This window comes from Acomys minous, assembly GCF_964271855.1.
Source record: "Acomys minous genome assembly, chromosome: 2".
NCBI classification, from domain to species: domain Eukaryota; kingdom Metazoa; phylum Chordata; class Mammalia; order Rodentia; family Muridae; genus Acomys; species Acomys minous.
The window spans coordinates 133,388,038-133,415,330 of NC_140484.1; the positions used below are offsets into that span (position 1 = coordinate 133,388,038).

At 39.3% G+C, this 27,293-nt stretch overlaps 1 protein-coding gene across 2 annotated transcripts in view; it reads left to right on the top strand.

The window, feature by feature from the left end:
- Nucleotides 1–27,293, top strand: part of FCHSD2 (FCH and double SH3 domains 2) — a 177,616-nt gene that overhangs the window by 7,594 nt on the left and 142,729 nt on the right. For both annotated transcript variants that reach the window (XM_084772004.1, XM_084772005.1), the window contains exon 3: nucleotides 24,783–24,828. In XM_084772004.1, the coding sequence (XP_084628130.1) occupies nucleotides 24,783–24,828 (46 nt within the window). The remainder of the gene's footprint in view (nucleotides 1–24,782; nucleotides 24,829–27,293) is intronic.

Below are 27,293 nucleotides of genomic sequence, written 5' to 3' on the forward strand. Positions count from 1 at the left end.
GTTTGACACATTTTGTGAAATGAGGTGCTTATGCCGTGTGTCACCAGATATTGCTACATATTTGAACTTCCTTCTACTTACAGAATACATAAAAGAGCTAAAAATTTCCTATGGTTTCATGTAATAGGAAAAGCTCTGTATTCCCTTTGTGGAAATACTATATCAGGAGTACGATAGCTGTGTCCATGAATGTCCTTAAGCATACGTCTTAAGCTGGGCATGGTGATACATTCCTTTAATCCCGACACCGAGAGGCAGAAAGTAGGCATATCTCCGTGAGCTTGAGGACAGCCTGGTGTACATAGTGAGTTACAGAATTGCCAGGGTTATGTAGCTGAGACTCTTGTCTCAAAAAACAAACAAACAAGAATACATTTTATATATTTTAAGCCAGGCACGGTGTAATGTATCATGCCTCTAAGCCTAGTACTTGGGAGGCAGAGGCAGGAGGATCTCTCTGAATTTGAGGCCAGCTTGTTCTACAGAGTAGTCCCAGGTCAGCTAGAGCTACATAGCGAGACACTATCTCAAATAAAACCAAACCCAAAAAACTCAGGAAACAAAATAAACATTTTTAAGAGCTAGGCATGGTAGCACATATCTCTAATCTAAGCATTTGGGAGATTGAGGCAGGATTTCAGAGGTTTAAAGTCATCCCGGGCTACTTAGTGAGTAGTTCAAAAAAAAAAACCAAAAAACCCCAAAAGCTTTAAAAATCACAAACAAACAAATCCACTTGGAAACTGCCTGAGCTACACTGTTAAAATCTTTCAAAAAAGCAAAACCAGAGGCTGGAGAGATGGCTTAGTGGTTAAAAGCACTTGTTATTGTTGTAGAGGACCGGCCTGTGTTCCATTCTCAGCACCAGGATTATAACCTTTGGAAGCCTCAGTTCTGTCTGATCCGACACCCTTTCTGGCCTTGGTGGACACTTTATGCATGTAATGTCCATACATTCAGGCAAACTACCACACAATAATACATACATATCACAAAATAAATAATTCCTTAAAAATAAAATCAAATAATGTATTTTACAGAAATGTTTTGCCGGGCGGTGGTGGCACACACCTTTAATCCCAGCACTCAGGAGGCAGAGGCAGGCAGATTGCTGTGAGTTTGAGGCTAGTCTGGGCTACAAAGTGAGTCCAGGACAGTCAAGGCTACACAGAGAAACACTGTCTCAGAAAAGAAAAAAAGAAAAAGAAAAAAAAAAAACTAAAAAAGAAAAAGAAAAACAAATCAAGGGTTGGAGAGTTGGCTCAGCTGTTAAGAGTACTTGTCAGGAGCTGGGCATGGTGGCGCATGCCTGTAATCCCAGCACTTGGGAGGCAGAGGCAGGTGGATCATTGTGAGTTCAAGGCCAGCCTGGTCCACAAAAAGAGTCCAGGGCAGCCAAGATAACACAGAGAAATCCTGTCTCGAAAAACTAAGGGAGAAAAAAAAAAAAAAGAGTACTTGTTACTCTTGCAGAGGACCTGACTTTGGTTTCCTGCACCACATGGTGGCTTACAACAATCTGAATCTTGAGGCCCAGGGAATCCAGTGAACTCTTCTGACCTCATGGGCATTGCATGCATGTGGTAAACATACACATGCAGGTAAAAGGTGGATACACATACAATAAATAAATATTAAAAAAAATAAAACCCACTTCACCATAGGTTTGTCAGTTGGCTCAGCCTGTAGAGTCACTTGCTGCTAAGCCTAACAGCCTGAGTTTGATCCCTGGGACTACTACTTTGTGTAGTAGAAAGAACTGACTCCTGCAAGTTGTCCCCTGACTTCCGCATGCCTGCTGTGGCACATGCAGTCGAGACTAGGGTGATAGATTGGCTTCAAAGTTTACTTAGCATAAGCAAGTAGCTATTTATGGGTTTAGAAACGATAGAAGTCAAGGTCTGTCTTGTGAGCTGGGCATATCTTTATTCCCAGCTCTCAGGAGTCTGAGGCAGGCAGATCTCTATGAATTTGAGGCGTGCTCAATGTGTGTGTGTGTGTATGTATGTATGTATGTATGTATGTATGTATATATATATATATTATATGTCATATATTTATATAAGCTTGGATTTTATACGTATTATTGTTTGTAAAAAAGATGCTTTGTAAAGTGATATTTTGAGTCTAACTGTCTATTGTGACAATAGCAAAGGCTTTCTGTCAGTATTCCATTCAAAGCATTTGGAGACAGTGAAATGCCAGCCTTTTTTCTGCCTGTTTGCCTTTTCACCTTTGAGGCATACATATACATGGTTTTTTTTTGTTGTTTTTTGTTTTTTGTTTTTTAAACTGTGAAGTATAAAAGAGCGATACATGATAAGGAGTTAAGATCTGTATTATTAAATCCTTATTTTTGATTTGTTGGCAGAAAGTTGCATGGTTGACCAAGCAATGGATAGTTAAACAGAAAGACTGAAAGTTATCAATTTACAAAGCATCGTTTTTTTTACAAACAACAATACATATGAAATCGAAACTTCTATTAATTCAAACTTATGGGAACCTATTAAAAGCATGGGCCTTTTTGCTTTAAACCTTTAGAAAGTGTAAGATTATGTGTGGCTTTTAAACTCTTTTTTTCAAGACAAGGTTTCTCTGTTTTAGCTCTGGCTATCTTGGAACTCACTTTGTAGACCATGCTGCCCTTGAATTTACAGAGATCCACCTTCCTCTACTAGGATTAAATGTGTGCACCTCTCCCACCCAGCACTGTATGGCTTTTTAATATGCCATGTTAAACGTATTGTGTTGTAGTAAATACATTATTAGCACCTGCATCTCCATTGTTAGGCATTTTCAAGTGTTGAATATCTACTAATTTATTTGGAGATGAGTAGCGTAAAAACTTTAATTTCATTTGATTTTCTTTTAATCCCAACTTACAGATGTGACAACCTTATTTTTCTTTCTTCCTTTAAAAAAAAGATTTACTTATTTATTTATTATGTATACAGTATTCTGCCTGCACGTGAGCTACCAGGTCAGAAGAAGACACCAGATCTCATTATAGATGACAACCTTATTTTTCACAGTGTCTTTCTACCTAAGCTAGTACAGAAGTAGCTTTGTATTAGCAGCAGGTGATTTTTAGTACATTGAAAGTTGGATCTCAAAGCAGTTTCTTTACTCTTGAGTAGTATTTTCTGCTAACACACCAATTTAGGCTTCTGGTTCTTTTTCTCCCTCTCTCCTTCCAATACACTTAGAAATTGTCTGCCTAACAGTTTTTGGATTTCAGAGAATTTCCGTTTATTCAGATATTATAAAACTCCCAACTGAAAAAAAAATTAAATTGTTTTTGAAATAGCATCTTATACTGTAGCCCAGGCTGGTCTTGAACTCATGGAATCCTCCTGATTTTCCTCCCAGTTGCTGGGATTCTAGGTATGTATTGTCATGTCTAGCCTTTTTTCTTTATAATATAAAGAAATAAATGAGTAGTAAGAATGTTTTTCTTTGTTTTTGTTTTTTGAAAGATTCTTATGAGCCTTTGTAATAGCTCAGTGGGTAAAGATGCTTCTTGCTAAGCCTAGTGACTCGAGTTCCATAGGTGACAGTGTGGGAAGGAGAGACCAACTCTCCCAAATCCAGGTTGGCCTGGGGACCTCTGTGTAGCTGAAGATGACCTTTACCCACTCCTCCTGGTCTCTCCTCCCTAGTACTGGCATTATAGGCCTGCGCACCACGCCCCATTTATACAGGTGAAGGTTTTATGATTCTAAAAGATGCTAAAGGGCAAACCTAAAATATAGTGAATGAGATGTAAGCAGGAGAATTTTGTGGTAGATGTGGCAGGTTCCCACCTGACCCCCTTCTTACCTTCTGGAATTTGAGGGGAGGAGGCCGATTATGAAACAGTCTTCCGCTGCTGTCCTCCCTTTCTTCTGCTCATTTCTTTCAGGGGTGGATTTGGAAACTCATGTGTTGGGAGTGAAGTATGAGAAGGAAAGAGAACTCATTTGTTGTTAATCAGGGACATTCCATTCTTTGGGGGAGATGTCATGCTGATGCGTTTCCTGTTGAAATTTACTGTCAGCAGTGAACAAGCATACTGTACTTTTTGTTGTTGTTGTTGTTGTTTTCAGACAGAGTCTCCCCACACAGTCCTGGCTGGCCTGGTACTTGGTGTGTATCTTATGCCAGAGTTGCAGTCATTCTTCCCCTTTTACCTCTTGAATGCTAGGATTACAGACATTTGCCACCATTCATAGCCTTATTATTTGTTTACTTTTCCGTGTGTGTGTGTGTGTGTGTGTGTGTGTGTGTGTGTGTGTTTGCTTGTTTTGTTTTTGTGTTTTTGAGACAGGGTTTTTTTGTGTAGCCCCCTGGCTGTCCTGGAATGTGCTTTGTAGACCAGGCTGGCCTTAAACTCAGAACTCATAGAGATTTGCCTACCTCAGTCTACCAAGTGCTGGGATTAAAGGTGCCTGTTTTACTTTTTGAAAGTCTGCCATCCAAGGCCTCAGACCAAATAAGTTTCTAAATACTAGGTCCTATGTTCTTTGCTTTATAGAATGGTTTATCCACATGATGATACATGAGTGTATAAAGAGACCCAAACTAAAAACTACTTTTAAAGCAAATATTCTTAGGAGGCCATCATATGATAGAAGGAAGAATTTTGGAATCATACTTGTTTTTTATTTTATTTTTTTTGGAGGGGGGTTATTTGTTTGTTTGTTTGAGACAAGGTTTTTTCCTGGCTGTCCGGGAACTGGCTCTGTCGACCAGGCTGCCTTTGAACTCACAGAGATCCGTCTGCCTCTGCCTCTGTCTCTGTGATGGAATTAAAGGCTTGTGGCACCACACCCAGCTATACTTGTTTTTTATTATTAATTAATCAATCTTTCTCTCTTTCTTTCTTTTTTTTTCTAGACAGGGTTTCTCTGTAGCTCTGGCTGTCCTAGAACTTACTCTGTAGATCAGGCTGGCCTTCAATCTCAAATGCTGTGACAAAAGGCGTGTACTACCTCTGCACCACTGTTTACATTTATTTTACTTTTAAAAAAATGTTTATTTTTTAAAATTTATTTATTTTCCATTATTATATGTATGAATATTTTGCAGACACATGTCTCCTCACCACATTTGTGCAGCCACATGGTCTTTGCAAAGATCAGAAGAAGGTTTTAGCTCATCTGGAACTAGAGTTAGACACGGTTGCTAGCCATTATGTGGGTGCTGGGATTGAACCTGGGTCCTCTGAAAGTAACAAGTGCTCTTAATTGCTGAGTCCCCTCCCCGGCCCTGCATTGTCTTTTTTATTTATGTCTCTTGAGCTTTAATTCAAGAAACTCATCATGTGTCCTGTCTGTTGAAGTTTTTTTTTTTTTTTTGTCAGTTGTGCATTATTAACCCATTTCTTATTTTTTTTTTTTCCATCCACTGAGCTGCTTTCCCACCTGGAGAGTGACTATGCTAGGCAAGTGCACTACTCTAGGGCTATAAACCCCAGTGAGATGATTCTGTGTGTATTACATTTTGTGAATAGCTGAAGTAATGCAAAGAATAAGCATTTTGAAGGTAGAATAGAGATTGCAGCTTAGCTTTGCCTCTTAACTCACTGGAAAATCTTGAACAAGTTACTCGGCTTTCCCCAACCTTAGTCTCTTAACTCACTGGAAAATCTTGAACAAGTTACATAGCTTTCCCCAACCTTACACATATAAGGAAAGCTCAGTGTTTACCTTTTTACTGTAACTTAAATGAGATGTGAAACACCAAGCAGTTGTTCAGTTCCAGTAGTTCCTCTTAACAGGTGAAATTGAAGTCTGAGAAGAAAGTCTTAAGATGACAAAGGAAGTTGTATTTCATCAATAATAAGAAACACATTTTTGTTACATTTTCTTAAGATGATCTTTGTTGTGATACAGTTGGCTGTGCTGTAGTTGTCATTGTTAGTGTACATAATGGCAGAATAGGTATCTATTGGTTTGAATGAAAATCCCAGATAATGATTGGACCGGAAATATTGTAGCTAGTGGGCTTTGTCCGTGATTCAGAGCTAGGTGTGATGGTTCAGGTCCTTAATCCTAGCACTCAGGAGGCTGAGATAAGAGGATCTCTGTGAATTGAGTCTCCAGAATCCAAAAAGCTAGGTGAGGTGGTGTGCACTTGTGATCAGCACTGGGCAGTCACACATATGTAAGTCCCTGGGGCTCCCTGGCCAGCCAGCTTAGCTAAGTTGGCAAGCCTCCAGGCCAGTGAGAGACAGTGTCTCAAAAGATAAAGTGGGTAGCTGCAGAAGAATGACCCCGAGGCTGTCCTCTAGCCTTCACATGCATGTGTGCTCATGTACATGCAACACTTGTTCCCACATTAACATGTACATATATTCAATTAAAAAGTGACCCAATCAGAAAATAATATATATATATATATGAGAGTGTCAAATAATAAACTTAATAAAAAAAGTGATTCAGAAGAGTTCAACGTAGAATGTAAGCATTTTACCAATTTGTTTCTTTTATGCACAAGATAATTGATTACATCTTATAAATATGACTATATAAGTTTAAAAGAGCTCTCATAATAAGTATAAATACAAACTTCAAGTAATCAAGATGATCAAGTGTTACATTAATTTAACCAGCAACATTTTTTTCTTTTGGGAAATAAAATAACATGTATGTAATCACTGTTCTGTAGATATCTCACAAATTACTAGTAGAGTATCAGCTTCTGGAATTAGAAGCTTTGTTCATTCACCAATCATTATTGCTTCTCATTAAAATTTCTTTCAGAATAAAATGAAAAAACAACATAAATCTGGAGAGGAAATTTTTCTCTTCTTTTTTTAATCTGTGGTCTTTGAGGAGAAGATCAAGTAGAAGACAGGAAAATATAAAAGATTTAAAAATTCACATAGTTAACTATATGTAATAGTCAGGATCCTCTAGGAACAAAACTTATAGGATGAATCTGTATATACAGAGAGAAAGAGAAAGAGTATTTACTAGAGTGGCTTACAGGCTGTGTCTAGCTACTTCAACAATGGCTGTCTGCCAGCAGAAGGTCCAAGAATCCAGTAGTTGTTCAATCCATGAGTCTCGAAGTCACAGCTGGCTCTAATCCCAGTAGACTTTGCATGGCATCTCATTGGCTGTATTGGTTTCACTTGTCCATTCTTGTTCTGCTGCATGGGTGACTGATAATGTGACCATCCTAGGTTGGGTCTTCACCAAGAAATAAGGTAACCATGCCAGCAACAGGATTTTCATTACATAGCTGTTTTGCCCAATTTGCTGCTCGGCAAAAACGGGTCACAGGGATCCATTTCCAATTTACTGTTATTGATCCCTATAAAAGTATTACTGTGTTGGTGTTACACTACTGGGGACATTGCTGGAATTCTGGTTGTCTCAAGCAGGTTGTGAACTATGGATTCCATTTAAACTATTTGTATCTTTTCCCAACACCTTTTGAATTCAGTATCTTAAGTTAAGGAGGGTTTTATATTTCCCTCAGGTAGTGTCCAGTAAGCCAGTGCGGCTCTTAGGAATCTCCTTTTAGAATATAGGAGTGGTCAAAAATTTTGCCACTTTTAGACTTTCGATAGTTTACAGAAGTGTCTATATAAAAGCCCTATAGGCAAGTTTATTTACTTCCTTTTACTTCTTAGGTGAGAGGTTAGTGAAGTGGCTGGACAGTAAGTCAGGAGAGACAAGTAAGAACTAGAGTTGTCCCTGTCTGGATCATTTCCCCTTCATTAACAGAGGATTGTCAGTTCAATCTTGAAGGATAAAGCGTGAAGGAGTGTTTTACCTGAAGAGGCCTGTAATAGCAAGTTGGTGTTTTCCTTTGTAAATCCTTGAAATACCCATTTGAATCCAGCAGTTGTCATTCTGTGCTGTTGGTGTCAATCTTGAGGATGACTTGATGCATAACCTTGTATTTCTGTCCTTTGTTCTACTGCTGCAGATATTTTGGTCACAGTTAAGGCAGGACTGGCTTGTGGACTGATAGCTGGTATTTTATTTTGCTTTAGTATATTGCTTCGTCATGCTTTATTTTAGTGTTCCATTTGATCTCTTTTTTGCCAATCATGTATGAGTCTCGTTACCCAGATGTTTTTTGTTTTGTGAGTTTTGAAATAAATTAATTGCAATTCAAAAGAATATATTATTTTTGGTATTATGAAAAAGTAAGACTATGTCTGTGGTCCTAAAGAAACAATTGGAGTATGTATGTCCTCTGGATTATATTTTAGTGGTATTTGATTTTCCTCTTTGGTGGTTAGAAGATGAGGGCAGCCAGCCGAGACTCTATTGTATAGCCTTTTCTGCATGTTTTGAATTTTGAACTGTGTGAATATATTACCTACTTTCCAAATTAAAGTTGAGAGACCTAGTAATATTGGTAAATGTTTTACTGCATGTCTATTAAACATAATGTGTCTTAAATGTTTGTAGCAGTTATTGCTAAATTTAACTTTTGGCCTCTACTTAGTATTAGTGAAGTTATTTTATTTCTTTCTAGTAAGTAACTTCCTTTCTTCCTTCCATGCGTTTGTTCGTTCGTTCGTTCGTTCCTTCCTTCCTTCCTAGGTTCAACTGGCTCTGAACTTGTGGCAATCCTGAGCCTGCCTTCCAAGTGTGGGGATTTCAGATGTGTGCCACCATGCTGGGCTAATAGTTATTATTTACTTAATTTATTAAAAATTTAAATTCTGTTTACCCATTTATTTTTTGTGTGGTGTGCATGTGTATGTATGCATGTTCTTTTTGCATGTATATGAATCATGTGTATTTGAGTATGGTGGGAGTCATCCTTGGTTGTTGCTCTGCTTTCTTCCTTGAGCAAGAGTCTCAGTCAATCCCAGAGCTGGTTGATGTCGCTTGTCCTGTAAGGAGGTATGCTCTAGGGATCCCTTGTCTCTACCTTCTGCGTCATCTAGACTTCAGGTGCCTGCCATGCTGTCTTCCAGCAACGTGGCTTTCTGGAGATCTGAACTCTGGTCCTTACACTTGCTCAGCAAGGACTTTAATTGCTGAACCGTCCATCCATCTTCCAAGCTCTCACATTTGTCTGTCTACCTACCTACTTTCCTCTAACCTTCTTGCTTGTGTTTGGGAACTAAATTGAATCAAAACCACCTGTAAAACATTAAAGTAAACTAGTACTTAAAATTACTAAGTATATAATAACAACAATGAATGATGTATGTAACAAGGGGAGTAAGGCTAGGTGCAGGATATTTACATAGCATGGGTCTAATACATACGAGATGATTACATCCTAACGTGTGCACACCCCTCTCTTCTACTCCCCCATATCCATGTATGGTGTAGTTCTTACTGTTTGAAACAGGATCTCTTGCATTTTAAAAAAATTGTTGTTTGTTTGGTTTGTTTTGGTTTTTTGAAACAGAGTTTCTCTATGTAGCAGTTCTGGCTGCCCTAGAACTCATTTGCAGACCAAGATAGCTTCAAACTCACAGAGATCTGCCTGCCTCTGCCTCCTGAGTGCTGGGATTAAAGGTGTGCACCACCATGCTTGGTTGGGTTTCTTGCTTTATATCCTAGACAGCCTTGAATTTACTGTAACGTGTGCTGGCCCCAAACTCAGGATCTCCCTACTGTTGCTGCTTCTTGAGTGCTGGGATTACAAGTTTATACCACACTATACCTGGCTTAATGAATTTGTCAGAAAAGAGAAAAACACTAATAATAATGGGATTTAGTGCTCAGCTCAACAAATAGAAAAAAAAAAACCCAACACATGTACACACACAACAGAATATGTGTTTTAAAAAGTTGGGAGAGATGGTATGGTTGCACATGCCTTCAGTGTCATCATGTAGGAGGCTAGACAGGAAGGTTGAGATTTCTAGGCCAACCGTGATATGTAGGGAGAGTATTTCAGAAAACCAAAACCTCAGCTTATCAAAAAAAGTAATAGGAAATGAATAGTTATCGTAAGTTAGTGGGGGTACTGCATAGTATTGAAGACTATCAAAAGTCTGTTGGCAGGTTTCTATACTGATGATGTTTTAGAAGGTCTCTCATGAAGATCATGACAAGACAAATATAACCCCCTGTGGTGGTTATGTTACTAGGCTTGGCAAGGCTGTACTAAGTACTCAGTTATTTAATCAAACACCGACCTCTGTGTTGTTATTAAGGAATTTTGTGGGTGTGGTTGATATTTATAGTCAGTTTACTTATAGCAGAGATTACCTTTAGTGAAGGTAGTATGCCTTATTCAGTCATTTGAAAGGCCTTACTAAGAGCAGAGCTGAAAGCCTCTAGAAGTAATTCTTCAAGGCTGCAACATTAATTACCATCTGAGTTTCTGGTCTGCCAGCCTGCTCAACAAATTTCAGACTTGTCAGCACCCCCAGTTATATTGACCACATTCTCAAATCCCTGTATATCTATATCTGCCACTTACCTATGTATCTTCTTTTTATCTTGATCATTTTATTTCTCCTGAAGAATACTGATTGATTCATTCCTCCATATCAGAAGACAGGAAACAGTGACTAAGAATACAGAGTTAGGAAAAGAGATGTCGAATTTCTCGTCACTTAAAAAGAGTAAGGACCCAAGCCTGGAGGTGCGTGACTGTAATTCTGGTGTTCCAAGCCAGTCTGGTTACGTAGTCAGGCCCTGTCTCAAAGCAAACATGCTAAGCACAGCCCAGTGAGTGCTGTCTAGGTGGATTCACCTGAGAATAGAAACAAAATGTGAGAACTATTAAGAGTTGAGCAAGGTTGCTAGTTACAATAAAATGAACATTGCTTATATAGACTAGAAACTGCCACTTATGAAAGTAGCAGGAAGATGATTCTGCTCATAAGAGCAGTAGTAAATACGCTGAGTCATAAAGGACACTCAAGATTAAATCTTAAGTGCCGTGCCAAAACTTTATGGAAAGAATTTAAAAAAATAACTTCCTGAAGTTGTAAAAGGAGACTTGAACTAAGGTGGAAATACATACCAATCCATAGATGAAAGACCTATGTAAGCGTCAGTTCTCCAGTCTGTGTAGCGGGATCTAATACAGATTTCAAAAAGACTTTTCTCCCTCATCAAATTTGTGAAACTTAAAAGAGTGAAATGTGAGAATAGTTAATACAATTCTGAAGTATCAGGTGATATGTAGAATTACCTTATCAAATAAAAAGTTGAAGTGCTGTTCTGACAGGAGATCATTACAGGATAGGCTTTGTGGCTCAGTCTGTTGCTAGGCTGCTTCAAATAAATGCATTTTGTTTATTAGCTTCTTTATGCATTTTTGCTTTCCTCAGACATGGGTTTGCTGTGTCCCTGGCTGTCCTAGTGCTTTCTGTACTCCTCAGGTTGACCTTGATCTTGCAGCAGTCCTCCTGCCTCAGCCTCCCAAGTGCTGAGAGTATAGGCATACACCATAGTGTCTGGCTTTATTCTGCTTAATATATGAAACTGTAATATTTTTCCGTTTTGAATTTCACTACCGAGTATTCAAGCACTTGTGCTTTAAATTAATGATTTGTTTTTGAGACAAGGTGGAGGCTGGTGCTGAATTTCCTTTGAAGCCAGGACAGGCCTTACACTCCTGCTCTTCATGCCCCTGCAGTGCTGGGATTATAGGCATACACCACTATGCTTGACTATACTGTTTTTGCACACCCCCATCTTTTTCTTCTGTTCAGTAGAAGCAGAGTAAAGTGATATTGCCTTGTGTGCTATTTAATTGCACCAGGTGTAAAGTGTACATGGTCTTTCTCACTAATGCCAAGCACTGAGCCAAGTGAGCTGGGCTGGAATTACACGGCTAGTCACTAGCTTCTATATTTCAGCCTGCATTTAAGGTGAGTTCTGTGAATTGATGGAAAATGTAACTGTCAGGTCCTTGGGAGCTGCTGGAAGGTTTTTATTAATTTGCAGTTGTAGTATTTACTAGAACTTTTGTTTTAGGCATTGTAAAAAGGAAGGTTACATGGGTGCTTTTAAAAAATTACAAGGCTAGTCAGTCCTAGTGGTATACACTTTTGTTCCTACAGAGGCAGGAGTTCAAGGATACTCTGGTCTTCATAGTGAGCTCCAGGACAGCCAGAAAGACATAGACACTGTCTCAAAAAACAACACTCCAAACAAACAAACAAACAAACAAACAAACTATCACAAACCTTTTCTGGAGAAGGATGTGCTTAGTTTGGGGGACAGTTAGAAAAAGAGCATGTCAAATGAATGTGGATTTTTATAATTCAATTCAGATTTAATATCTAAAATATTTGTACAAATATAAAATGACATAAAAAGGGGTTGGAAAGATAGCTCAGCAGTTAAGAGTGCTTTGCTGCTCTTCTAGTGGATCTGAATTATATTCCCAGTATCCGTGTTGGGCACTTACAGATACAGGGGTTGTGATGTCCTTTTCTGGCCTTTTTCTGGGTGCTTGCCCTTATGGCACACACACAGGTACTCATATGTACACATACGTAAAAACGAGTCAACAATATGAAGGATGCTGGTATCCATTTTTCTTCTTAATTTTTTGACACCTTTTTAAAAAATGAAGTGTATTTTTCTTGGAAGGAAAATTATAACTTTTATGAACATTAATTTTAATTTAATTGAACAATTTCATGTCAGTATAACACCTCGTGGATATAATGTTGTGTAAGAGAGATAGGTGATGCCAGTGGTGGTGGCGCACGTCTTTAATCCCAGCACTTGGAAGGCAGAGGCAGGCAGATTTCTGCGAGTTCGAGGCCAGCCTGGTCTACAAAGTGAGTCCAGGACAGCCAAGGCTACACAGAGAGACCCTGTCTTGGAAAAACAAATGAGAGAGAGAGAGACAGAGAGAGAGAAGGGGGGAGGGGTGCAGGGCAGGGGGCAAGGGGTGCCAGGCATAGTGGTACATACATTTAATCCTAGCATACAGGAAGCAGAGGCACACAGATCTCTGTAAGTTTGATGTCTTTGACATCTAGGGAAAGAAGGGAGGAAGAAAGGGAGTGGGGACGCAGAGATGCAAGTATCTTCAATGTAATGTAGTAAAATGAATTGATGTTTTAGGAGTATGGAAAATGATATTTAGTCTAGAATCTGGTTTCTGTTAGTGATTTCTATGAGATGATACCTAAATTAAAATTGATGAGATCTCATAAAAATGGAAGCTGGTCAAGTTTTCAGAAATGATTAAGTCTAGCTTGTGTGTGTGTGTGTGTGTGTGTGTGTGTGTGTGTGTGTGAGATGTCTTCCTCAGTGCTTTTCAGTGCCTCTCATTTAATTTGGAGCTTACTGATTCAGCTAGACTAGCTGGTTAGCAAGACCTGGTGATCCTCCTGTCTCTATCTCCCCAGCACTTGGAGTTTTACATGAGTACTGGGAATCTGTGTTCAGTTCCTCATGTTTGTATAGCAAGTGGAACCATTTCTCTACTCCCAACACATTAAAAAAAAGTGTTTTGGGGTTTTCAAGTAGTAGGGGCTTAAGAACAATAGTTATTACTGCTTTTTTATGTTTCATTTTTTGTGATATTAAGGATTTTGTTCACCTACAATAAAATTCATCTTCCTACCCTCTTTATTTATTTTTATTTTTAAAATTTTTCCCTACCCTTTTATTTTTGAGATGACAACTCACTGTGTATCTCTAGCTAGCCTTGAACTTGATATGTTCAAGACCATGTTGGCCTTGCACTCTCAAAAGATCTATCTGCCTCTTCTTCCCAAGTGCTGGGAATAAAGGCATGCGTTTTCACTAACTAATTAATTAATTGATAAATTTTCTGGTGCTGAGAGTTGGTCCTAGCAAATCAACTGTCCTACCACTGGGCTTATATCCACAGGTCTTTTGATGTGCTGCTTGGTTTCTCAGTTGAGAAAATACCTCCATCAGATTGCCTGTGGGAAAAATCTGTCGAGCATTTTCTTGCTTAGTGATTTGTGTGGGAGGGTCTGGTTCACTGTAGAGAGTGCTACTTCTAAGCCCGTGGTCGTGGGTGATACAGGAAAGCAGGCTCAGCGGATTGGGAGGAGCAAGCTTGTAATCAGTGTTGGATTACAGGTGTGCACCATATGCCAAAGCAGGGAGCATATTTTTCTTCTGGTCCTTCCCTTTTATTTAAAATGTTGTATTTATGTTCTTTCCTCCTTTTTTGTTGTTTTTTGAATATGATGGTTTTCCTTCCATGGCACTTCTTAGGATATCAGATATTGGTAGTCCACAGTGGCTGCTGTTGTCCAATTTTATAGAAATTCTTTTGATGAGCAGGAATGCATGTATGAGTTTGAAATTATTTTTTCTCTCAGTGGGCATGCATGCATATCTGTAATCCTAGTTCTTGGGAGGCTAGTTAGGAAGAATGTGATTTCAGGCCCCACGTGGACAACAGGAAAAGTTCCAGGACACACACACACACACACACACAAACACACAAACACACACACACACACACACACACACACACACACACACACTCCTTCCCTTCCTTCCCTCCACCCCTCCCCCCTGCTTTCTCTTCAGTCAGAGACAAGGTTGCTTGCAGTGCAGATTTGCATTGCTGCACCAGCAGTCCACTTGCTGCCAGCTTGGAATTCAGTTCAGTCTCTGCTTCTTCAAAATATGAAGGACATCCCTCTGCCAGACCATAGTCCTGGTTTTGTTGCAAATGCTGACTTTAAGTTTTATGCCTCAGGAACTGCTGTAAAGAAATGTAGTCCCTCCTTCCTTTGAGACTCGAAACCTTATTATGTCTTACCGTTTCCTTTGTTATCCAGGTGTCTTTCCTTTTGACACATTTTCTACTGATATGCTGTATATCTTCTGGTTTTGTTGGAAATCCTGTTAACATCTTGTTTAAAGACAGAATCTCAGCTAGGATAAGTATGAAACCACATATCTGGCTCTGCTTGCTTTCTAAACTTTCTACTGCTTTTGGGTGGTTTCTGAAAAGGCGAGGATTCTGGCTTTTTTTCCCCTGTCATTTAAGAATTTAATACTTATCCCAGCACTTGGAAGGCAGAGGCAGGTGCATCTCTGAGTTCGAGGCCAGCCTAGACTACAAAGTGAGTCCAGGACAGCCAAGGCTACACAGAGAAGCTCTGTCTTGAAAAAACAAAACAAAACAAACAAAAAACAAAACAAAACAAAACTAAAAAATTCTGTAATACTTAGAATATACATTTTGCAGGGCTGGAGAGATGGCTCAGTAGTTAAAGCACAGGCTGTTCTTCCAGAGGTCCTGAGTTCAATTCCCAGCAACCACATGGCGGCTCATAACCGTGTATAATGAGATCTGGTGCCCTCTTCTGGTGTGCAGGTGTACATGTGGGCAGAGCACTATATGTGTAATTAATAAATCTTTTAAATATATACATTTTGTTAGTATTTTCATAGTCGATTAGTCAAAATGTTGAAACTAGATTAAACTCACAATGTAAATGTGGAATACAATATTTTTACTTATTTAATAAATAAATGTAGAGTATTACTGTGTGCTGTTTGTTCCAAGTAGTTTAAAAACATACCAATTTAATTTTTATAATCCTATGAGGTAAGCTCTCTTTTCCCTCTAGGGCACACTTGAGCTCTCCCTCCCACACCCAGTCTCTTTATAGAAGCTAGACTGACCTGGAAATCACTATGCAGCCTAGGTTAGCTTTAAACTTACGATACTTCTGTAGCTTCCCCAGTGCTGGGATTGTAGATGGGAGCCGCCACAGGGCCTTATCCTCTTGTTGATAAGGAACTGAAGTGTAGTCAGGGAAATGAAGGGGATGTAATTCTTATATAGTAGTTCCTCCTGGTCATTCTGTGACTGTAGCACTTACGGGCCTTCTGTTGGTGAGTCCTTTCAAAACAGGGTTCATACCTCATTCTTTTTGCTGGCATACCTTATTTTTTGTGCTTCAGAGTTCTTCAGGCTTTTATTCTTTTGTTTTTTGTTTTGTTTTTTTACAAATTGAAACTTTGAGTCTGGATGTGGTAGTACATGTCTACAGTTCCATCCACTTTGGGAAAGTCTGAGCCTATGGGTTTAAGACCAGCCTTGGCAATATAGTAAGAATTCATCCCCCGAAATAAAATAAGATACAATAAAGTAAAATAAAATAAAATAGTAAACTAAATCTAGTGAAAGGTTTGTGATAGCCTGCTTTAAATAAATCAATTGGTACCATCTTTCCAGAGGCTTGTTACTTTGTATCTCAAGGTCAGAATTTGATAATTCTTGAAATATTGATAACTTTCTATTCTGCTTGCTTGCTTGCTTGCTTGCTTTCTCTTTCTTTCTTTTCTTTCTTTCTTTCTTTCTTTCTTTCTTTCTTTGTTTCTTCTTGAGACAGGGTTTCTCTGTGTAGCCTTGGCTGTCCTGGACTCAATTTGTAGACCAGGCTGGCCTTGAACTCACAGAGATCCACCTGCCTCTGCTTCCCCAGTGCTGGGATTACAGGCATGTGCTACTGTGCCTGGCTCCATTATAATTTTTATAGCTTTGCAGTCAGTGACCCTTCATGTTACTGTTATGCTTGTTTTGAGATACCATGAACTGTACCTACACCAAATGGAGAATTTAACAACTATTGTATGTATTCTGACTGCCCTATTGATCAACTGATGCCATACTTCTTCATTCTCTGGGCCTTAAATCTACTTCCCAACTGTACTGAAACCAGCTAGTTGAAAGGGAGAGTTGCATGTGTTTTATTTGAGGGCAAAAGCTAGAAATGATTAAGGTTAGTGAGGAAGGCATCTTGAAAGATAGGCCTTTTGTGCCAAACAGTTAACCAGGTTGTGACTATAAAGAAAAAATTTGAAAAGGAAATTTAAAATTACTACTGCAGGGGACACAAATGAAAGGAGAAGGGGAAGCCATAAAAGCCTTTTTGCTGCTCTGGAGAAAGTTTCCATGGTTGTATAGATCACACCAGCCACTGCATTGCCTTTATCCAAAATCTTATCCTGATCACACCATACTTTCTTCAAGTCTGTGAGTACTAAAAGGTGAAAAAGCTACAAGGAAATTTTGAAGCCAGGTAGGTGGCTCATGACATTTAAGCCATCTTTATGCCAGTAAAAGAAAAAGCATCAAAGGAAGCAGCGAATCCTCATGGAGACGTTACAGTGTGTCATTCAGAAGGTAGAGCTAAGACGGTTGAAGAAGGTAGCCACACTGAGTGACAGGTTTTTGAGGTGAGCAAAACGCCTTGTATTGGAGGCAGCCTAAATCCTCCATAGCTGGAGCGGTCAGTGTCTGCCTTGAAAGCTTCAGAGGTCAGGGTGACTGTTGTTTTGGGCTATTGCAGATGGTGATTTTAAGTAGAAGTGAGTAATCACTTACCATCCTAAAAGTCCTAGGGTCTCTATGAATTACATTATATCTGTTCTGCCTTTTGTGGAGAGCTCTAAATAGAGCAACAAAAAACATGATTCATTGAGTATTTCAAGCGCACTGCTGGGATTTATTGCTCAGAAAAAGGGATTTCTTTGAAAATATTACTGTCAGACCTAGGTGTCATGTGTATATCTGTATTTACAGTGCTTGGCAGGTAGAGGCAGGAGGAGGGGGGCTTTGAAGCCGGTCTGGGCTACTTGACAAGATCTTATCTAAAAAACAAACAAACAAATAAAAACCTGTATCTCTAGTGTCTCTATCCAAATGCATATGTATATGGATGGATGGATGAAGTAGGCAACTGGGCTTGCTCTGCTTGTTCACAGTATTTCTGGTCATCCAAGACCTCTGAGGAGTAGAAACAAGATTACACTTTTTTCATATAACTCTGCAACTTATGTATTAGGGAGTAATTTTTATTTTCAGGGCCTCTGATTTAAGAAATATTTTATAAGACCATATCTGCTATATTTATTCCTCTGACAGATTTGAACAAAATAAAATGACAACCTTCTGTGAAGGATTCATAATCCTAGGCCTTAATTTTTTCCCATCTTAAAATGTGTTTTTCTCTCATACTATTTCCTGACCACAGATTCCCTAACTCCTCTCCTCTTTGTCCTCCCTCCTCATCCAGTCTTCTTCTGTTTCCGTTCAGAAAAGGGCAGGCCTCCCAGGAATATCAACCAAACATGCCATATCAAGTTACAATAACACTCTGCGCCTCCCCTCACATAAAAGATGGATAAGGCAACCCAGTGGGAAGAAAGCGGTCTCCAAAGTGGACAAGAGTAAGAGGCAGCCTCTGCTCCCACTCTTAGGAGTCCCACAAGAAGGCCAAGCCACACAACCACAGCACATATGCAGAGGGCCTAGGCCAGACCCAGGTAGGCTCCCTGACTTTCAGTTCAGTGTCTGTGAGCCCTATGATCCTAGGTTAGTTGATTCTGTGGGTTTTCTAATGATTAGAAATAACATTGATGTGACAAATATTTTTTTAAAGAAACGTCCAATCAGCAAACACTACCTTGATCATATCTTCTCATGTGCTAAGCAAAGTTTCTACCTCTGAACTGCATGCATAGCCCATAAAATTCTCTATTCTAGATGTCATTGAGAACATTTATATGAGATCAGAGAGGGCACAGAGTGGTATTTTAGAGCAGTGATTCTCAACCTGTGGGTCATGATCCCTTTGGAGGGTGGGTCATAGGAATTGCCTAAGACCATTAGAAAGCACAGATATTTACACAATGATTCATCACAGTAGCAAAATCACAGTTACAGAGTAACAACAGAAGCAGTTTTATGGTTGGGGGGTCACCACAACATGAGAAACTAACTGTATTAAAGGGTTGCAGCATTGGAGAAGGTTGAGAACCACTGTTTTAGAGGCTCTCCATGTGGATGCAGTACCTCTTGCTTCTGGTCACACACACACACCAGGTAAATAAAAAGAACATTTGTAGCTGGGTGTGGTGGCACATGGTTGCGATGTTGTTGAGGTAGTAAGATGGGGAGTTTGAGACCAGCATGGGAAGGAGCCACCATTCAAAACAAAAAACCCAAAGAACATTCATGATTTGGGGGAGGCCAACTCTCGGGGCCTATTGATTCCAGGCAAGCACTCTGTTACTGTACTGCATCCCTAGCCCATGTCATTTTACTTTGAGACAAGGTCTTGCTAAGCTCACCATGCTGGCCTTAAGTTTGTGATCTTCTTTCCTTTCCCGCCTAGGTAGCTAGGATTATAAGTATGTATCACCATTCCTGGCTTATTTTGAAAAATTAGTTTTTTGTATTTAACTATTAAATTAAAAATATACCATGGATACAAAATAGTATACTTGTTGTTGAGATCATTCCAGAAGTTCCTCAAAAGTTAAAGTGAAGTTATCATATGATCTGGTTGTTCTACTTATACATGCACTAGATAACCTAAAATACGTACCTCAGGCATCGAGATGACTCAGCAGGTAAATCCTGATGAACTGATCCCGTCATCAGGATCCGTGTAAAGGCGAAAGGAGGGAACCAACGTAACCAATTTTTCCACTGACCTTCAGTATTATATAGCATGTGTACAGACACATACACATTATACACATACACTATTGTGTATATATGTGTATGGGTGTTTATGGCAGCATTATTTTTTAGAAATATTTTATTAATTTATTCATATTACATCTAAATTGTTATCCCATCCCTTGCATCCTCCCATTCCTCCCTCCCTCCTACTTCCCCCTTACTCCCCTCTCATATGACTGTGCCTGAGGGGGACCTCCTCCCGCTGTATATGCTCATAAGGGTTTCAGGTCTCTTCTTGGTAGCCTGCTATCCATCCTCTGAGTGCCACCAGGCCTCCGCATCCAGGGGATGTGGTCAAATATGGGGCACCAGAGTTCATGTGAGAGTCAGTCCCCACTCTCCACTCAACTGTGGAGAATGTCCTGTCCATTGGCTAGATCTGGGTAGGGTTTCGAAGTTTACTGCACATATTGTCCTTGGCTGGTGCCATACTTTGAGCAGGACTCCTGGGCCCAGATCCGTATGTCATAATGTTCTTCTTGTAGGTTTCTAGGACCCTCTGGATCCTTCTATTTCCCCATTCTCCCATGCTTCTCTCACCTAAAGTCCCAATAGGATGTCCTCCCCTCTGTCCTACTTTCCTGGTAAATGAAGACTTTCATGGGTCATGCCCCCTTGGGCTAGTGTCCAGATATAAGTGAGTATATACCATTTGATTCTTTCTGCTTCTAGGTTAACTCACTCATCATGATCATTTCTAGTTCAATCCATTTGTCCACAAATTTTGGGAATTCCTTGTTTTTAATAGCTGAGTAGTATCCCATAGTGTAAATGTACCACAGTTTCTTTATCCATTCTTCTACTGAGGGACACTTAGGCTGTTTCCATGTTCTGGCTATTATGAATAAGGCTGCTCTGAACATGGTTGAGCATATGTCCCTGTTGTGTGGTGGAGCATCTTCTGGATATATTACAAGGAGTGGAATAGCTGGGTCTTGAGGAAGCTATGGCAGCATTATTTTAACAGCTAATGTGAAAATGACACATGTCTATCACAGATCAAGGGATAAACACAGTGGGCTATTGCTCAGCAGTAAAAAGAAATGAAGTACTGATAGCAATTCCCTGAATCAACCTTACACATAAGCTATATGTTTTTGGGAGGATGGCTCAGTAAAGCACTTGCAAGCATGAGGACCTGATTTCCATCTCTAGAAAACTCTGCCAGGTGTAGTGGTGCATGTGAATCCAGCAATGGGAAAGTAGAGACGAGATGATTCCTGGGGCTTGCTGGCTAGCTGTCATAGTTAAATGGGTGACTTCAGGTGAATGAGAGACCCTGTCTCAAAATAGGTAGATGGCTGACACCTGAGGTTGTCCATAGCCTTCATGTGTACCATGCTTGTGCACAGGTGCACACACGCGTGCACACGCGTGCATGCATACACACACACACACACGCATGGGTACACACATGGGCACACAAATGCACATTTAAAAAAATAAGCTAACTGAAAGAAGCCAGGTACAAAAAGTCACTTGTTGTCACATGTCTTTCATATGAAATGCACAGAATAGGCAAATTTGTATAGACAGAAAATTAAATTAGTGATTACCAGGGAACAAGAGAGAAAAGAATAGGTACACAGCACAGAATGATGATGAAGTTTGAAAATATTTAAATTAGTTGATGTGTATAGGCTCAGTTCCTTTATGCATAGGCTTCACACTAACATTTTTCTTCCTTTAAAAATATTTATATAAGTTCATTTTGTATATATGTTTCTGGACATGTGTGGCATGGCATATATGTGGCTTTAGGGTATTGAACTCAGTTTGTCAGGCTTGGCAGCAAGTACTTGTGAATGCCGAGCCATATTACTGGTCTAGATATCCTTATTTCAAGATGAGTAACATTTAAGTCTAAAAGGGTAATAAATTATGTAAACATTTTCTTTCTCTTTTGAAAATATGAAAAAAAAATCCACTTTTTGTAGTGTAAAAGATAGAATTACAGAAGGAAGTGAAGCAGTTTGAAGGATGACCCAAGGAGCCAACGGTCCTTCGGGAAAATACAACTTCTTACAAACTTTATCGGCAGGTTTTTCAGATTGCTTTTAGTGGTGAGATGGTAAGAGAGCTCACTGTAGTTAGCTTCCTTTGCTTGGTCAAAGGAGACAACATGTTTGGTAGCACTGGCAACAGTAATTTGTAAGTCCAGTTTTAGAACAACATGGTGCAAAACAGGTGTCTTTCCATGTTTATGAATGTATATTTATTTTTGCAATGACTTTCTAGAATTTCATCAGAACTCCGTCTGAATATAAGAAATTATAGAATGAATAAGGAAAAGAAAATGAAAGCCTGTAATGACTCAAGAAAGCGTCCATTACTATTTTAGTATATTTATATTATGTAAATTATTCATAATTATATTTAAGGTATTGTATAAAGGTAAGGGTATATATACCTCATATGCTATATAGTAATGTACAGTATCCATGAGAGTAAAAATCTTGCCTTACATAACCCCCTTTACTTTTTTCCTGGTGGGAGAAGTTGAATCAGGGGCCATGTCAGACTAGGTGGGTAATTAGTTCCTCTTCTAGCTTCCTTTCCCCTCTGTTGGTTAAATATTTCATTCTTTTTGGTAACTTTTTGTAGTAGACTTAGTGTTAATTTCATTTGAGCATTGATCATGGTAGATCGTTGTAAGATTTTAGATTACGGTTAGCATCATTCATGTAGAAATGTAACCGAATTTGTTTGTTGACTTTATATCTTGATGTTTTACTGAATTCATGTACTAGTTTTAGTAGATATTTTGTATAATTGTTCAGGCTTTCTCTATATGCGATTATACCACCAGGGCTGGAAAATTAGCTCAGTGATTAACAGTGCTTTTGTTCTTGTAAAGGACCCAAATTTGATGCCCAGCACTCACATGGAAGCTCACAGCCATTTGTCACTTAAGTTTCGGTTGTTCGAATGCCCTCTTGTGACCTCCACAGGAACCAAGCATAAATGTGGTGTACATACATACATACAGGCACGTAAAATACTCATACAAGGCCAAGTGTAATCCAGCACTCAGGGAGGTAGAGGCAGGCAGATCACTGTGAGTTCAAGGCCAGCCTGGTCTATAAAGCAAGTCCAAGACACCAAGTATACACAAAGAAACCCTGTCAGAAACAAACAAACAAACAACCACTCACACAAATAAATTAACAATAAATCTAAAAAGGTTTTTTTTTTCCCTTCTGAGGATTTCCATCCAACACTGTTAATCGTGAAAGTATATTGAATTTTGTTAAATTGTCAAATATGTTTTCAGTATTTGTGTGTGTGTATGTGTGTGTGTGTGCGTGCGTGTAGGTGCTTGCTAGGTATACTCCACTGGTTTTCCTTCTTAATTTCTGTTATTTACGTTGATTACTTTTGTATGATGAATCAATTGGTGTTCTGAAAATAATTCTCATTTGATCTTGAATTGTATTTTTATTTTACATTTATTTATATGGACGAGTGTTTTGCATGTATGTATGTGCATCACATATGTGCCTTGTGCTCAAGGTCAGGAGAGGGGGTTAGATCCCCTGGGATTGGAGCTACAGGTGGTTGTGAGCCACCGCATGGGTGATGAGAATGGGCTCTTAGTCCTCTGCAAGAGGTGTTTTGAACTGCTGAGCCATCTCTCTAGCCCCTGTATTTTTTTGTTATGTGGTGCTGAATTTGGCTTACTAATTTTGTGTTGAGAATATTTGTCATTTATGTTTATAAGGAAGAATTGTTGTTGTTGTTGTTGTTTTAACCCACAGAACCATGTCTCTGAACCATTTTGGTTTAGGCTTGGTAGGTTTTGTTTTTAGGAATTTATTCATTAATGTTACCTAATTTGTTGGCATATAATTTCTTTTAAAAATTGTGTGTGTGTGTGTGTGTGTGTGTGTGTGTGTGTGTGTGTGTGTATGTATGTGCGCGCGTGTGCGTGTGAGAAGACAGTCTTCAGGAGCTGGTTCTCTCCTACCGTGTGGACTCCAGGGACCAAACTCAGGTCATCAGGCAATTGCCTTTATCCATTGAACCATTTTGCTGGTCCATTCTTACAGTCTTTTCATCTCTATAGAATTGTCCTTAGTTATTGAATACTTTCTGGTTTTAGTAATTTGACTATCTTCTTTCTCTCTTTGCATTGGTGGGGAGTCACTCTTCCCTACTACATGTAAGTAACATGCCTTCAGTTGACTCTATATCAAAATGGTTGCATGAGACAGACTGCCAGTGTCATTGTTGTTTAGATTGGTGACAGATTCCTGGTTGTTATCATATACCATCTTCTAGAACCCTCTCCACTTGTTTAACTTTTGGATTCACAGATTATACTCTCTCTCTGTCTGTCTCTGTCTGTCTGTCTCTCTGTCTCTGTTTCTCTCTCTCTCTCTCTCTCTCTCTCTCTCTTTCTCTCTCTCTCTCTCTGTGTGTATCTGTCTCTCTCTTTCTCTCTCTCTCTCTGTATGTTTGTGTGTCTGTCTGTGTCATCCATCCATCCGCCCATCAGTCCATCCATCCATTGAATTATGTGTCTTTGTGTCTGTCTCAGGCTGAATGCTTATGTGCCACGGTGCTTCTGTGAAAGTCAAAGGATAGCTTCAGGTGTGGGTTCGCATTTTCTACCTTTCTTGACAGTCTTTGCTTTGTTCACTGTTGTGTATGTTAGGCTAGCTGGCCTGAACACTTTTGATGATTCTCTTGTTTCTGCCTCTTGTTTCCTAGTGTGGGTGTGCTATGATTATAAATGCTCATGTGCTGTTGCATCCAGGTTGTATGGGGGCTCAGGGATCTGAACTCAGATCACTAGACAAGCTGTTAAGTACTTTACCCATTGAGCCATCTCCCCAGCCTTGGGGCTATTTATTACATAGATTTTTGTTTTCATCATTATTGACCATTTAGTTGAGTTATTTTTTAGACACTTCTTTGCTTTTCATTTTTATTTTTAAATTTACTTGTCAGGAATCTTGTTATATTACTTAAGCTAATCCTAAACTCACAGGCAATTCTGTCTGCACCTCCTGAGTAGTTGGGACAGTAGGCATATACCATTGTGCCAAGCCATAAGTGTTAAAATATGAGCATATAAGCCATAGAATCTGAAATAATGCATGTGTGGAAAGTATATTCTTAAATCATAGCTTCCATTAGCCCTGAACTTGTTACCATTGGCCTTGTACTTGTTACTGTGACTCCTGTGAAAAACTGCAGACCATTCTGGTGTGGTTTCCTGTGTTCCTGAGCTCATAAAAGGGAATAAAGATTCCCTCCCCTCCCATATCTAATTAGGCAGTACTTAAAGCTGTGATGATAAATTTACATGAGGTTTTACAGTTCTGCTTTTAATGATTAATTTTTGTTTGTATTTCTAGGACTTTCAGTCAGAAGAAGGCTGCTATTGAAAGAGAGTATGCACAGGTGAGTGTGGGGTTGCAGACCTTGTCTTAGGTGTGCCTCTTCTTGGCTTAAGATCAGATTTGCTGTCAAGGAGAACCTTGGGATCCTCTTCTGCTGCCTACCCACTTCTGACTATCTTTCTTTTGCTTTCTTTCTTTCCTTCCCTCTCCCTCTCTCTCTCTCCCAACCCCACATCCCATTCCCCCTTCTGTGCCCTGGCTGACCTGGGCGTGGGGTGGGGGGAAGCTCTAACTGGGTCATCCTGGCTGGCTCTAAACTGTATGTGTAGAACAGAACGGCTTCAGATTTACAGAGATCTGCTAGCCTCTGCCTCTTGAGTGCTAGGATTAAAACCATGTGCCACTAGGCTCTGCCAAAATTCATTTTATTTTGTTTTATTTTATTTTTGAGACAAGGTTTCATTGTATAGTTCTGGCCAATTCCTGTTTTTTGATCCAGTTAAACCTTAAAGTAAATCTTGATTGCTCCTTATAATAAAGAAGATCTTAGGAGAGGTTTCTCACTTGAACCCAGGGCTGTGAGAGCTAGTATAGCTAGTTTGCTCAGGGATCCTTTGTCTACACCTCAGAATGCTAGGATTATTTATGTGGGTTCCAGAGATCTGAACTCTAGTACTTACTTAGGATTATATAGCCATATTGCTATCTAGGTGACGTTGAGCCTAATAAGATTTTATGATTTGTGTTGGTGGCTGTGCTAGGGTAGAAAATATCATAGATGTGATTCAATTTCTATTGTTAAATCTCCAGTAATTATAATAGACTTAAATTTTCCAAAGTCATTTCCTTTACTTTCTTTTGTTATGCCATGTTTTGCTACTGTTCTGAAAATATGAAATTTTATTACATTGAAATATTTGGCAAAACTTAGAGAAAAATAGAATTTGTCTTAATTTTAGCATTTATTTTTGGCTTTAAGCTATTACACATTTTGAAAGCCACATGTTTATCTATTATATAAACACATAAACTTTTAATATTATTTTTATTTTATTTTGTGTATACCAATGTTTTGCTTCCTGTATGACTATGTACAATGGATGCCTGGTGCCCATGGAAGCCGAGAGCACATAACTCCCTAGGACTGGAGTTATAGGCAGTTATGAACCTCCATTTGTGGGTGCTGGGAATTGAACCTGGGTGCTTTTTAGCCACTGAGCTGTCTCTTTAGTGCTTATATATAAATACTTAAAAATCAGTTGAAATTTCAGCATCTGCCATTATTGTGGGACTTTCTGTGATATTACCTCTTTCTGTCATTGCTCTATCTAATGGTCTTTTTTTGAGAGCTGTACAGTTTTCAGATCTTATTTATTGTTGATCTATCCTCTAAATAGGAAGATTGAGTTGAAAAGATGGTGCAGGAGTAAATTGCCTGTTGTATAAAAGTGATGGCCTGAATTTGGATCCTCAGAACCCACATACAAGCCACATGTGGGAGCAAGCATCTAGAGTCCGCATCCTCCAACAGTGGGATGGGAGGTGCGTTAGGGGATTCCCGCACACACTAGCAGCTATCCTGCCATGCATGGCCACAAATAAGAAACGGCCATGTCTTGAACAGGGTGGAATTTGAGTATGGTCAGATTTTTCTCTGACCGCCACAGGCACTCACACTCATACACACCTACCTCCTTATGCACAAAAGGTAAGTAAGTAAAGAAATAAGCAAGCAAAATTGTTTTACATCCAAAAAAGAAATAATGTCTGATGGTGTAGCTCAGAGTTCTTGTCTAGCATGTGCAAGGCTTTGACTTTGATGCCCAGCAGTGAAGGAAGAAGAAAAAGTGAAAGGAAAAAAGCGGAATTCTAATTTATATGCTTTGAATTTTTATTTTTTTATTATGTTACCTGTTCTTTTAAATTTATTTAAACTTGCGGTGGGCGTGGTGGCGCACGCCTTTAATCCCAGCACTCGGGAGGCAGAGGCAGAGGCAGGTGGATCGCTGTGAGTTCGAGGCCAGCCTGGTCTATAAAGTGAGTCCAGGACAGCCAAGGCTACACAGAGAAACCCTGTTTTGAAAAACCAAGAAAAAAAATTACTTAAACTTTTTAGTTCATATACAAAGTAAAGGGTTTCATGTTCATATACATATTTGTCATTGGACCACCTTCCCCAATTTATCAGTTCTAATTCCTTTTAAAAATGATTTATTATGTTTATTTTATCTAATTATAGACAGTTGTGAGCTGCCATGTGGATGCTGGGTATTGAACCCAGGTCCTTTCGAAGAGCAGCCAGTGCTTTTAATCACTGAGCCACCCCTCCAGCCCCCATTTTTTCTTATTCTTGAGACAAGGTCTCCTAGTGATTTTTGGGCTTGGACCTCAACATATAGAATAAACTGGCTTCTAATCTAGAGATTCTCCTGCCTCTGCCTCCTGAGTGCTGGAATTAAAGGCATGTGCTATCACGCTTGGCCTGTTTCATTGTTTTTTGGTGTTATTATTCTGTTTCATTTTATT